A 14,080-nucleotide genomic window follows, 5' to 3' on the forward strand; every position below is an offset into this window, starting at 1 on the left:
AGAGAGGCGATAAGAGTGAAAACACAAAATAAAATCATGGAATTACATCAGATATCAACTTGGATTGGAATTGAGGTAAAAATACATATGAGTTTGTCATTTGCATAATTTTTTGACTTCAATAATGTCATGTAGGGATTTATTTGTGTATATTGTTAAATATATGAAATATAGCAGTTGTAACAACATTGTGACATTATGACAGATTTTTCTGTTTACGAAATATTTATTAGTTTATACTGATAGGCTTACACACGTATACAGTACACAGCTTGCTAACACACTGTAGTGCATGTAAAACTACCACAGATGTAATAATGATAAAAACAAAACAAAAAAGAACCTTCCATTTACAAACATTAGTCATTGCATTGTTTTACATTTTCAGCATTTAGCGGATGCTTTTATCCAAAGCGAAGTATACAAATATACAGTCTAAGCAACTGATGATTAAGGGCCTTGCTCAAGGGCCCAACAGTGGCAACATGGCAGTAACGGGGTTTGAACTAGCAGCCTTATGATTACTAGTCCAATACCTTAACCTCTAGGCCAGCGCTCCCCAACCTTTTTTGCACCATGGACCGGTTTCATATAAAATAAAATTTTACGGACCAGCGTGGAGGGATTCAAAATAGAATAACTACACTGCTCACAAATGAGTTTTTTCGCTGCAACGAGATGCTGCCTCTACCTGGGGAGGTGATATGAGATGATAAACACCTGTGTGTTGGAATTGGAAGCAGTGTTTTCATTTCTGATGTAGCATCTCTAATTCCTTATTCTTTCTGTGCGGCCTGGTAATAAACGACCCATGGACCGGTACGGTCCGCGGCCTGGTGGTTGGGGACCGCTGCTCTACAACTGCCCATACAGAAATCCAGTAAACACATTCTGCTTATGTTTCTCTGTACACAACTGTAATAACATACATTTGTGAGCCAAAACATGACCTCTGAAGGTGTCTGAGATCTTGCAGGACATTATTACATCATCAGCAGGTCCTCCAACTTCTGTACTTTGCAAGACGGATCTTCCTATAGCGCATCCTGGTGCCATCTCTCGTGTGAGTAAATGATGCACACGTTCCTACCTCAGCCCCCAGTCTGTAGGTATTCACCAGTGTAAACACCCATGCTGTCTGATCAGGACTATTTAGCCCTTATCACAGTCATTCAGGTCTTTATGCCTGGTCTTATACACTCAACATGACTATCATCCGGACAATGAATAGATCCCTGACCACTGATCATGTGCACTATTGTTCCTAAAAGTTGCACTTATATTGTCAGTGTACACCAAAAGAACAGAACAGGCCTCAATGTTTGACCCCTCCAAATGCTGTCGGTATAGATTTGTTCCTCTTGTCTCACCTGTCACCTTGTCACCTTAGATGACACCGCAAATCTGTACAAACGATGAAAGAGGTCTTTTATAGCATAACAGTGTCACTTTTACAGGGCATGACACCACATAAGATATATGATTTACCCTGACAATGACATCCATTTTTTCAGACTGATGTTGAGCCCTCTCTAAAACGCAACACCACGGCCGTCTTCCTCTCGGGCGTGGTTATTTTCTTCAGTGTGTTTTCTAGATATGTCCAAACCCCGAGCGTTTGCGCTAGTTTGACACGAAACGGCCTGCACATGAAGAAGTAAATAATCGGGTCCAGGCACACGTTGCAGGAAGACAAAAAGAGCGTGACCTTTTTCCCACACATCAGTATGGATTGGACGTATGGAGAGTATACGTCATTAGTCTGGTTTTGGGTGAACGGAACTCTCCACAGATGATAAGGCACAAAGCAAATGGAAAACACCACCAGGAGCACCAGAATGTTCTGCCCTTTCTTGGGTTTACGCTGGGATTGTTTGTCTATTATAACAAACTGTTCTGAAGATTGACGGATGTACCTGTAGATGGTCACATAGCAGAAGAGCAGGGTGATCAGAACTAAAAAGAAGATCACTATGTTGATGTAGATGCCCATTCTGTGCCACATTTGACCAAATTCATTCTTTAGCTTCTGGCAATCGCTTGCGTTCTCCGGTGTTACTGGTTGATTGGTCAGTATGGTATTGGGAAGTGAAAGTGTCACCATGACTAACCACGCTGTAATAGCCATGGCTACTGTGAATGAGTAGCTGTAAAGACAATTGCCAAACTGGCCCCCAAACGGCCTTACGATCTTAAGATATCGATCCACAGCAACTAGTCCCAGAAATAGGATGTTGGCATACATGCAGCAGTAAAAGATCACGGCGGTGTAGCGGCAGGAGATGGCCGGAAGCCACCAAGGCTTCAGAGAAGTCTGTTCTATCACGGTGATGGGCATGGTCAAGGTCATGAGCAGGTCAGCCAGCGCCATGTTCCGTAGGTAAAGCATGAAGGTTCTCTTCTGCGTCCGTATCTGGAGAAACACCCACAACGCCATGGAGTTCAGGAGCAGCCCAGCTATGAAGATGAATAGATAAAGGCTGGCGAAGACCACGGAGGAGGGGAAAGAAGGACTTGATTTGTTGGCTGTGAATGAAAAAGTGAACAAAATTATTTATGAAGTGCATGCCAGTGTCTATTTAACAACAGTTTTGCATTTCACATTAAGGGAGATATTAATTGTTGATATTGCAGATATGGCCAGCATAATGACCTAAGTGACTTTAATGGGGTCAGATTATTGGGTCAAAGTATCTCCGAAACAACAAGGGGTGCTTACAGGCACCCACCGACATCGGTCCGAGAAAGGACTAGCCACGAACCGTTGACAGGTTGTTGGCAGCCAGGACTTATTGTTCTCAAATTTAGAATGAGCAAATACACTGACGAGGCATAACATTATGACCACTGACAGGTGAAGTGAATAACACTGATTATCTTCTCATCACAGCACCTGTGTGTGTGTGTGTGTGTGGGGGGGGGGGGGGGTATATTAGGCAGCAAGGGAACATTTTATCCTCAAAGTTGATGTTAGAAGCAGGAAAAATGGGCGAGTGTGAGGATTTGAGCGTGTTTGACGAGACCCAGATTGTGATGGCTAGACGACCGGGTCAGAGCATCTCCAAAACTGCAGCTCTTGTGGGGTGTGTCCCAGTCTGCAGTGGTCAGTATCTATCAAAAGTGGTCCAAGGAAGGACGACAGGGTCATGGGCAGCCAAGGCTCATTGATGCACGTGGGGAGTGAAGGCTGGTCCGTGTGGTCCGATCCAACAGACGAGCTACTGTAGCTCGTAAGAAGTTAATGCTGGTTCTGATTTTTAGGGAATTGGCTGTGTATAAATCACTCTGCATGCCTTTGCACAATTAAACAGTTCTCACTGCTCCCAAAGAAAATAAGTTGTAAATAAAAATGAAAAATGAACAATCAGTGCTAAACAGCTTTCACTTTAAACAAAACGCTCACGAGGAATTCAGTGTTTCTTTTATGTTCCGTATTTCTCTACTTATTTACTTCTCGCCTGATCAAATGACCTTGAATTGTAAATAATAATAATACTAGTAATCTTACCTGAATCACTGTGGTTCATTCTGTCCATATCGTGAAAACCGTGTCTAAAAATAAAAGCAGTAAGGATGGAAGAGCTCTGCCTGACCCTGTGCTTTAGTTTTTATAAGAGCTGTGACGAAACCACCTTCGCTGCAGCTCTGTTCTATCCTGTCGGGCAGGTCCAGGCATTCCATGGAAAACAGTTTTGGCTTTTACTTCCTCTTTATAGTCACAGCTGAAAATGTCACTGATTACTTGTTTTGTTAATGGTGCTTTGGTGTACACTTGATGCCTACAGTATGTGGACGGTTCTAATTATGATCATATTTGAATGTTTTGGCCACACCTAAGTTTAATAGTTGTATAAAATTAATTATGTTAAATAAATGACATGCTCATGTGCACTGTGTGCAGTCTGTAAATAAACTAGAGCCCTTCTTCACCTCACCTCAACCAACCTCTTTTGGCTTAATGAGTACAAATGGCATTTCCCAGTCTTGTAGAAAGCTTTCCCAAAAGAGTAGAGGCTGTTAAAGCTGCAAAAATGGTCAAGAGCAAGACAACTCCATATTAATGCCAAATGCTTTGGAATAGGATGTCTGACAAGCTCATGGTCAGGTGTCCACATACTTTTGATCATGTATTATATGTGGAGAAGTAAAAAATGTCAAATTAATTGCAGTCTGTCCAGACCCTGAGGTAACAAATCAGCTCCAATCCACGATGCTTTCATCCTTGTTGGGTTTTCTTTGCTTTATCCCAAATAAGGGTGGCACGGTGGCTCAGTGCGTAGCACTGTCGCCTCACAGCAAGAAGGTCTGGGGTTTGATTCCCAGGTGGAGTAGTCCAGGTCCTTTCTGTGTGGAGTTTGCATGTTCTCCCCGTGTCTGCGTGGGTTTCCTCCGGGAGCTCCGGTTTCCTCCCACAATACAAAGACGTGCATGTGAGGTGAACTGGAGACACTAAATTGTTCATGACTGAGTTTGACATTTAAACTTGAACTGATGAATCTTGTGTAACCAGTAACTACCTGTCCTGTCCTGTCCTGTCCTGAATGGAGTGTAAAACATGACATTAAAATCCTAAAAAATAAATAAATATCCTAAATAAATCATGGAACATTCAGGTGATCTTGGTGAAACTTGAAATGTGCAGCAGTTTGATTTGATTGAGATTGTTTTGTCAGCACCCCTTGGGAAAATGAACGTAGGTTATGGTTTAATGAAAAGCAGTTAAAGTCTTTTCCATACGGTTTCCTTCTGAGTTTTGCGTGTCAGTGTTTATGAAACCTCGCCACAAATGTCAACTTTCTTATCAGATCGCCAACTATGGCACACAAACACTGGTGGATCGGCTGCCAACAGGATATGTCTGGTTTTCAATAAAGGTGGGTGTTTAAGATACCAGATACCAGTCATGCTTATCTGTTTGGCTCTCCATGTTTACACCCACGCCTGTCAAAGTCTGTAAAATAAACCTAAGCTGTCACCTTATTCTGGGATGAAAATGGTCACATGGTCAGATGTAATCTAATAATCGTTTGAATGTATTCAGTAACGTATTCAGACCCGCAATGACACTGTTCAGAGTCGAGCAAGCTTTACATCAGCACTGGCTTAGACACTGGACGTAAAATTTTTTGCTGATCATTGAGAAAAACCACAACCTGTTTGTACTTCGGAAAAAAACCCATACTGGTTAAACTGGACATGTTTCTAATTCTAAGACAATTTAATTCTCCTATTAAAGAACTGTCTTTAATAGGAGAATTATGATTTGTCAGTAGGGCGACATGGTGGCGCAGTGGGTAGTGCTGTCGCCTCACAGCGAGAAGGGCCTGGGTTTGATTCCCCAACCAGAGTAATTTCTGTGTGGAGTTTGCATGTTCTTCCTGCGTCCTTGTGGGTTTCCTCCCACAAGACCAAAGACGTGTCCGGGTGCCTTCTACCTTTTGCCCAATAAATTGGGCAAGCGTTTAATTTAGAGGACTAGTAATCAGAAGGTTGCTGGTTCAAGCCCCATTGCTACCAAGTTGCCACTGTTGGGCCCCTGACATTCCAAGCTTTTAACCCTCAATTGTTTTCAGTCATAATGCTTTAGATAAAAATGTTGGGGTAAGTACTGAATATTGCAAATGTAGATTTTTATCTCTTTATAAAAATAAAGATCAGCAGTGTTGTGATATCATCAGACTATTTGGAAATTCTTTTCCCGGATGCTCTGTTATTCTTTTAGTTTTTTATGAAACACTCTCATGCTTGACCGCTCAGAAACAAGTCGGAACAGAGCCTGAAAATATCAGGTATTTGAGGAAGGTAAACTAGAGGCGTCTGTGACTGACTGAGTTTTCACTGAAATTCTCTATAATCTCTGAATAATAAAACAACAGGTCACGCGTGACAAGACGCTACAGTACCAGCATCACCTTCCACAGTCAAACATAATAATCACTGTAGAATAGGCGGGTAACACTGTTGCCTAACAGCAAGGAGGTCCTGGGCTCGATTCCCAGGTGGAGCAGTCCTGTGTGGAGGTTGCATGTTCTCCCCGTGTCTCCTCCCACAGTCCAAAGGTGTGTACGTGAGCCGCTGAACTTGAACTGATGAATCATGGGTAACCTGTAAGTATTATTTTTATTTCTTAGGATTTTAACGTCATGTCTTACACACTTTGGTTCCATTCATGACAGGACAGGTTCACAGGTTCACAAGTTCAATGTCAAACACAATCCTTTACAACACAGTTCTGTATCTCCAGTTCACCTGACCTCCCAGAGGAAACCCACACAGACACGGGGAGACCCGGACCACTCCACCTGGGGATCGAACCCAGGACCTTCTTGCTGTGCTGCCCTCACCTGTGAGTACCTGTCCTGTCATGAATGGAACCACAGTGTAAAAAATCACCTTCAATCCTAATAAATAAATAAACATTTGTCATGTACCTGTGTGCAGTGTGATGTAATTCTTTTAGCTGTGTATCCCAGTTTGTTTGGAAGCTGAAGTCAGGCACTGTATGGTGCTCCTCGGGCAAAGAAGGTCCTTGCTTGAGGGCCCAACTGGCAGCAAGGCAGAGCTGCATATGAACCCACAACCTTCCAACTGATAGCCCAAAGCTGTAAAAATGACTCGCTTTAAATAGCACACTTAAAAAGTCCCAAACATGTTTATTTATTTTTTTACATAATGGGGATTAGATTTTCAGAATGATATTTTTTTTATGTATTTTTTTTCCCTGCCCGCCACCACCCCTCCTCTTCGGGGGACCCATTAAACTTTATTAGTGTTAATACGAAGTACTAGTAACTGTGGTCGTTGTGAAGAGGGAAGATATACATCACATATAATAAGGAGATAATAATATAAGCAAAACAAAAAAAAGGGGGGGGGGGGGGGTGAGAGTGGAGATAAAAGAGGAGACAGAACAAAAAAAGAAAAGAAAAAAAGATTTTTATTGATGTATTTGAATGTGTTTGAATAAACCATAAAAATCCAAGAAGGTACAGAGATGAAATCATGACATTTGCTGGACACACTACACACTTTATTATCAACCATTCACTCGAGTTTAGTTTTCTTTCCTAGTTTTGGTATTTATTTATGTCATATCTGTCATATCTAGGATCCACCACTTTGGGTTGAAGTGCATAGTACACTATATGGACAAAAGTATTTGGACACCTGACCATAAGCTTGTTGGACATCCCATTCCAAAAACTCATGGTATTAAAATAGACTGACCACTGTGTGATCTCTCTCTTCTGAAATGGCTTTGGTCAAAACAGCATTTGTATGGCTGGGCACTGATGCTGATCAAGAAAGCCTGATGTTCCAGTTCATTCCAGAGCTGTACAGCAGGGCTGAAGTCGGGACTCTGAGCAGGTCACTGGAGCTTTTCTTCATGTCTTTATGGATCTGTTTTATACACAGAGGCGCAGTCATGACCAAGGAAAGCGATAGAGCTTGGGTAAGATTAGAGGGAAATGAAAGCAGAATGACTTTGCAATCAGCTCGTTTTCCTGCATGTCTCAACATTTACGGCTGATATACTGGATCTGTTACTGGTTCACACAGTATAGATATTTAATAATCCATTTAACAAAAGTAAATCAGAGCCAAATTAGTGGTATTTTTTGACAAACGTGATTTTTACAAACGTGTTGAGTGTGAGTAAACATTATTTAAAATGTAAAAAGTTACAATTTGGGTATTTATTATGAGCTCGTGTGGCAGGGCCTAAGTTCTGGGGGTTCGAAGCTCAGGCACTGGGAGGAAATCGGAGCTCCTGGAGGAAACCCACACAGACACGAGCAGAACATGCAAACTCCACACAGAAAGGATGCGGACAGCTTCATCTGGTAATTGAATCCAGGACCTTCTTGCTGTGAGGTGACAGTGCTACCCACCGTGCCATCTCCCCTGTTCCTAATTGATATATTTAAAATACCAAAAAGAAACATAAAAACATTTACAATTTTAAATTCATTGGAAATATTCATTCTCTGCGGGCCAAATTAATTTTAATATCTTATTTAAACCACATGAATTAACTTTTAATTACTTTTCCTAAAAGAAAAAGTAAAAGCAGTTTTTGTTTTTCTAATTAAGCCACTAAAATGTATATTCTTATTACACTGAAATGCAGTAAAGTTGTACAAAATGAAGCAGTGATATAGTTTAAATACCGGATTTATGTCAAAAGTAAAGAAAAATCCCATATGCTCAACTTCTCTAAAACAAATTTCTCTAAAACACTGTTTAGGCAAATTTTATTCCTCTTATGCCGAAATACACAACAGTTTCGTTTTTCTGTGTGAAAATGTAACCTTGAGCTTGTTGGACACCCATGATATTGTGCTATAGTCAAAAGAGCATCTGTGAGTTCAGACTTTAGACTTTAAATTTACATTTTACAATATATAAATACAATATATAAATATAATCCAGGTTATTTAAGGTCAACATTCTTGCTCAAGTGCCCAGCAGTGGCAACCTGGTTGTAGGCTGACCTGTTGATAACTAGTCTACTCTAACCACCGAGCTGCTACTACATTATGGCCTCAAGGTGGCTCTCAATCAACGTTCCTCTTCATCCTGAAGGTGATCAGTTGTGTTACAGTCAGGGCTCCGTGTTATCATTTTATAACTCAGTGTAGCTAAAACACCAAAATGTAATAACTAGGATGAGTGTCCACATAGTTTTGTCCCTATAATGTATGTTTTTATAGGCAAACAAGTACTGTAAATTTACTAGAAACGTTTGTTTATCGTCCCTTGTTTGTAATGTTGTTGTTTTGTCACACAAGCCACGCTTCCCTCCCATAAATGTAATTTTTGCTTTTTTTAATCTGTAGAGACATGAACACTGACCTTAGCGAGATTAAGAACATCTGTAGTATTTTAATGTTTATGTGGGATCTTTCGTGACTTCCTGGAGTTGTTGCTAAGGACTTTGAAGGAGGGTCACCAGTCAATCACAGGGCACACACACACACACACACACACACACACACACACACTAAGGTCCATTTCTTGAAGCTCCAGTTGGCCTGATTGCCTGAATGTTCTTTGGACTGTGGGAGGAAAACTGAGCACCCGGAGGAAACCCACGCAGACAAGAGGAGAACATGCAAACACAAAAAGGACCCGGATTACCCCGCCTGGGGATCGAACCCAGGACCTTCTTGGAATAACCTCACATGCTAAACTCTAGGATTGTGGTGTGAACAAGTGGTAAAAGCAATCAAAGTGTTAATTACAACTTAAAATTAATTAAAAATAATTACTCTCCTCTGCATCGCCTAACAAAACAGGGTTAAAAGTAATCTGAATGTCTTGTTTTTAAAGTACTGGCTTTTTAGTCATTATTTAGTGAAATCAAAATGCTGCTTTTATTTTTTAATAATTGCTAATTAAAATAACTTATATTCTAGCTACAATGAAAATCAATCTGGCGATATTGCAGAAAATGTTCAGATTGACACGTTCAGCTTTTCAAAAACATTGTGTAGATTATATTTATAACTCTCATACAGAAATTCAAATTCAAAAATAAATATACGTACAATATAATACTGCATCGTGTATTAGTACCACTCAAGCTTGAATCTCCACAAGGTTCAAAAGACAGTCCACGACTAACAGGTGACTAAAGTGGAGATGTATTACAGTAAAAAACACAACATGACCAAACGTCTGCTGATGCCTGATCACAGCCATAAGCGTCCACTAGACCAGCGATCCCCAAACTTTTTTTCACCATGGACCGGTTTAATATAGGATAGAATGTCATCGACAGGCAGGGCGGGGGTATTTAAAAATAGAATAACAATAACACAAATGATGAATAATCAGTGGGAACCCTGAGCTTTTCTCGCTGCAACGAGACGCTCCCACCTAGTGGTGATAGGAGACAATAACACCTGAAGTGTGTTGGAAATGGAACCAGCTGGCACTAGACCATGGACAGCTATACAGTGTCCACTTTTCTCAGCAGCTTCTGGAACATGACTGCAAGGATTTGCTTCCATTCAGCCACATTACTGAAGTTGGTCACTTATGCTGGGTGATAAGGCCTGATTCAGTCATAATTCCAATTCATCCCAGACGTGTCAGGTTCCTGTGCAGGCCAGTCAAGTCTTTAGAGTCAAAGAAATCCAACCATTTCCTTACGTTTCTCATGATGCACGCTGTGATCTGTCAGGCAGAATGCAGTTCACCAGAATGTTGTTTCTTCACCACTTCACACTGAGCAGTGCGGTTGCCAAGTGTAGCATTTTCACTCATCTGGCAAACCTGCAAAACCCAGATTTTTTCCTTTATACTGTTAGATTGTGGTCAGTGCTTCACCTCTGCAGGGAATTTGTTTCCACTGCTCCAGAGTCCAAAGGCAGTGTGATTTACACCACTCAAGCTTATGACTGACGTTTGTTAATTCACATGTTAAAAAACTTTATTAATAATAAAGAATGTGCAAACAGGCAATTTTAAAGGCATTTTCTTACAAAGCTAAATGCTGTGATATTTTTTTCAGACACGATTGGCTGTGCCCTAGGGGATTGGCTCCCTGTTGTTTCCCATTAAAACCGGAACTGCGTGACCCTGATTTGAAGGAAGCGTTCAGTGGAATTAAAGTTAAGTTTTTTGTTTTTTTTTTAAATTGTTAACACTAATTTTTTATAGAATTATTTTTTATAATGTTTAAAAAGTAAATATTCAGTGCTAGTGAAAGTACTCTACTGTATGATCTATTTACTGCCATTTCAACAGCATGAAGCTCCAGCTGTTTAATGCAAACAATAAAAAATATCATTTTATGTATATATCTATATATATCTATATATATCTATATATATCTATATATATCTATATATATCTATATATATATATATATATATATATATATATATATATATATATATATATATATATATATATATAACAATTATTGTCCATAAAACATTATAGAAAGTGAACTGTTTAGACTCGGTGTGTCTTTAATCAGGCCCGCTGTACAAAAGAACCCTGATTCTCCTGTTGGCATTAATAAGTTTGGCTCCCATTAGACTTGTTAAACTGGACTGTATGGGACACATCCTGCTTGGTCGAGGTCTCTGTATGAGACTCCAGCGGTCCGTCGGCCAAAGGTCTGCGGGTGAGCATGGCAATCAGCTTCCTGCGGAAGACGCTGCACAGGAAGACGTAGATAAGAGGGTCCAGGCAAATGTTGGTGGCCGATAGCCAGAGCGTGATCTCCTTTGCCAAGTAGAGCTGATTCTGAGCCCAGCAGAGGGTCGTGTTCCGCGTCTGGGTGAGAGTGTAGGGCACTCGGGCCAAGTGAAATGGCGCGAAGCACACAAAAAAAACTCCCACCACTACGAAGACCTGAGAAGAAGAAAAAGAGGAGTTTATGTGAACTTTATTACTACAGGGGTTCTTCAAAAAGTTTCTGCACTTTTTAACTGTATTTATTAAGATTTTCAAAAACTAATCGCATCACTTTTCGACACAGTCACCTTCTGATGCTTTTTTCCCAGCGTCTTTGTGTAAACAATTTTCTATTCCACAAAAAGCATCAGAAGGCAACTGTTTAAAAAAGTGATGCAATTTTCGAGTGGACAACCAGGTTTGCTTAGAGCCCTGACACCTTTGATGTGATTTGGAACACTGATTGTGAGTCACGCCTCCTCATCCAGCATTAGTGTCTGCTCTTTCTACAGACACACACCAAATTCATGTGGAAAGTCTTCCCACAAGGTGTGAAGGTTGTCTTAGCTGAGAATGGGAATAGATGCCCATGGTTTTGGAATAAAATGTTCAACAAGCTCATGCTCAGGCGTCTACGTACTTTTGGCCATATAGTTTATATTTGGCGCCCTCTAGGGAAGTACAGTATTAAGAATATGTACTACGGTAATCGCAGTGAAAACGGGTCTATGTGACTGGTGTGATTGGTGGCAAATCTGGTCCCACTGTGGCTTACAAGTTGGATCGTAAAGCCTCCACAAGATGCCGTTTGTGTACAAGTTCATTTTGTTTTTATGTGCCTGTTAATTTTTTTAAATTATTTTTCTCTGTGACCCATTTCTTTTGGGTATGAAAAACCCTGCTGTACTGTACCTTAGACTTGGTGCGCCTGCTGGCAGCGCCGGAACTCCCTCGTGAGGCCCGATACGACTCGTACACCTTCCTGCTAATAAACGTGTAGCAGACGGCCATCAGGCCCAGCACGCCCCAGAAAATCACCTGGCAGAAGTAGTTAAATCCCTCATGCCAGCGCAGACCGAGGGCGTTTTTCATGCTGCTGCACTTCAGCCTCCCCTTGCTGGACACCGGCGGCTCCCTGTTAGTCAGAATCACGTTGGGAAGCGCCAGGGACAACATGATGACCCAGACTCCCGCGCACACTGCTTTGCCCACGCCGACGCTCTGCAGGGCGCACTTTCCGAAGGGTCTCACGATCTTCAGGTAGCGGTCCAGGCTGATGAGCCCCAGCAGGAGGATGCTGATGTACATGGTGATGTAGAAGAGTACGCCCGCGTAGCGGCAGTAGAAGGCACGCAGAGCGATCGACCCCATGCCAGCGTCCGTCAGTACCTTCACGGGCACGGCCAGAGTCATGAGCAGGTCGGCCGCCACCACGTTCTTCAGGTAGACCATGAACGTGGAGCTGCTGGGGATCTGGAAGAAGACCCAGGCGGCCAGGCTGTTGAGAACGATTGCGGCCAGGAAGAGGGCGGTGTACAGGCAGGGGAAGAGGACCGAGGAGATCCTGGTGTCCAGCCTACACTGCTGGGACATGTTCTGCTGACTGATGTTCATCTTCACGGATCAGCTGTGACTGAAGAAAAAAAAACCAAACGTGTCACGTAAGATCAAAAACTGCTTTTAATTGATTTTGCCATTTTAACTGTGTTAAAAAAAACTAATACTAAACTTTGATTAAATTAGTTATGCTGATTAAATGATTTATAGAAAGAATATTGAATTAAATTGGAAAGAAATGCGAAATAGAAGCATTTTCACTAGTGCTGTCAGACTTCTGTCCTGCACTGTATATCTGTGAAGTGTGGAGTCTAGTTTGAGAATAAGAACAGTGTAAAGTTGCCACTGCAAGGCCCATAACCCTGCATTGTACATGTACAGTGACAGACGTCAGTGTCGTTACTGTGAGGAACGTTATGATGCACACATGTACTGTATGCAGCTGCTGTGGTGATGATGCTACACAGAGACCACAGCAGAAAACAAGACGGTAAATAGGTCATCATGTGCACATAACCATATATACCCCCAAACCCGCCTCCCACGTCCCCAAACTCGCTTACAAACCTACTGTGGCACAAAAAAACAATCCCTGTACTGGTGCTTTCACACCCTGTTTATTAAATGTAATAAATGCCAATCGGGAACTGATGCCAACCACAGCACAATTCTACTGATACAATTCAGCAGAAATAGTGAGAGGAACTGGATGATTAACCACTTTGGTTTTTTGTTTTGTTTTTATAAAATTCTAGTGCATGCATCATGTGGTCAAAAGTATATAGATATGCCTTCCACTGTATAAATCAAAAATAGGAAAGCAGTTTCTGTTCTAGCAAGAACAAAGTGAAGTCAATATAGTCATAGTTTAATAAATATGAGAAGAGTAGAGAAAGTCCACTGGGCTGCACAGAGGACTGATCTCAAAGCCCTATGTCACCAATAAAATGCTATTAATGTGCTATTCATGTCCATTTGGAATAGGATGTCCAACCATCTTACAGTCAGGTGTTCATATTCTTTTCTTAATTTAGAGGAACGTTCTGTTCAGATTTGAACACAATGTCTTGTGACTTTGTACGGATGGGGGAAAGTATTCAGAAACCACAAATTATTTGCATTAGTACTTTGTTTCAAAGCAATTGCCGGCAAGAACAGCTTCGAGAAGCCGATGGTTAGAAATAATGAGCTTTTCGCGTCATTATGGTTTCATTACTCCGGGCAAATTGTCTTGAATTTCCTCTAAGTCACAAAAGTCCCTCTGATGGACTTCCAGCTAAACCATGCAAGCACCTTCCTAAGTTCCTAAGTGCTTATATTTGGACTTGTG

At 41.4% G+C, this 14,080-nt stretch overlaps 2 protein-coding genes across 2 annotated transcripts; both read right to left on the reverse strand.

Moving 5' to 3' along the window:
* Positions 1 to 1,510: 1,510 nt before the first annotated feature.
* Positions 1,511 to 2,735, reverse strand: LOC134302184 (G-protein coupled receptor 87-like). Its single transcript, XM_062987220.1, has 2 exons — positions 2,720 to 2,735; positions 1,511 to 2,526 (listed from the first exon to the last, which is right to left on the reverse strand). Exons 1-2 carry the CDS (start codon positions 2,733 to 2,735, stop codon positions 1,511 to 1,513), a joined length of 1,032 nt encoding a protein of 343 aa, XP_062843290.1.
* An 8,250-nt stretch (positions 2,736 to 10,985) lies between these two features.
* Positions 10,986 to 12,807, reverse strand: LOC134302666 (P2Y purinoceptor 13-like). The gene is made up of 2 exons (XM_062987840.1): positions 12,106 to 12,807; positions 10,986 to 11,370 (listed from the first exon to the last, which is right to left on the reverse strand). Exons 1-2 carry the CDS (start codon positions 12,805 to 12,807, stop codon positions 11,029 to 11,031), a joined length of 1,044 nt encoding a protein of 347 aa, XP_062843910.1. The 3' UTR covers positions 10,986 to 11,028.
* Between the last annotated feature and the right edge of the window lie 1,273 nt (positions 12,808 to 14,080).

This window comes from Trichomycterus rosablanca, chromosome 25 (assembly GCF_030014385.1).
Source record: "Trichomycterus rosablanca isolate fTriRos1 chromosome 25, fTriRos1.hap1, whole genome shotgun sequence".
In the NCBI taxonomy this organism is placed as follows: Eukaryota; Metazoa; Chordata; class Actinopteri; order Siluriformes; family Trichomycteridae; genus Trichomycterus; species Trichomycterus rosablanca.

Coding starts and splice junctions, on each gene's coding strand:
- LOC134302666 (XM_062987840.1), bottom strand. CDS start 12,807: ATGAACATCAGTCAGCAGAACATGTCCCAGCAGTGTAGGCTGGACACC. Junction 11,371..12,105: donor GCAGGCGCACCAAGTCTAAG/GTACAGTACAGC, acceptor TCTTCTTCTCAG/GTCTTCGTAGTGGTGGGAGT.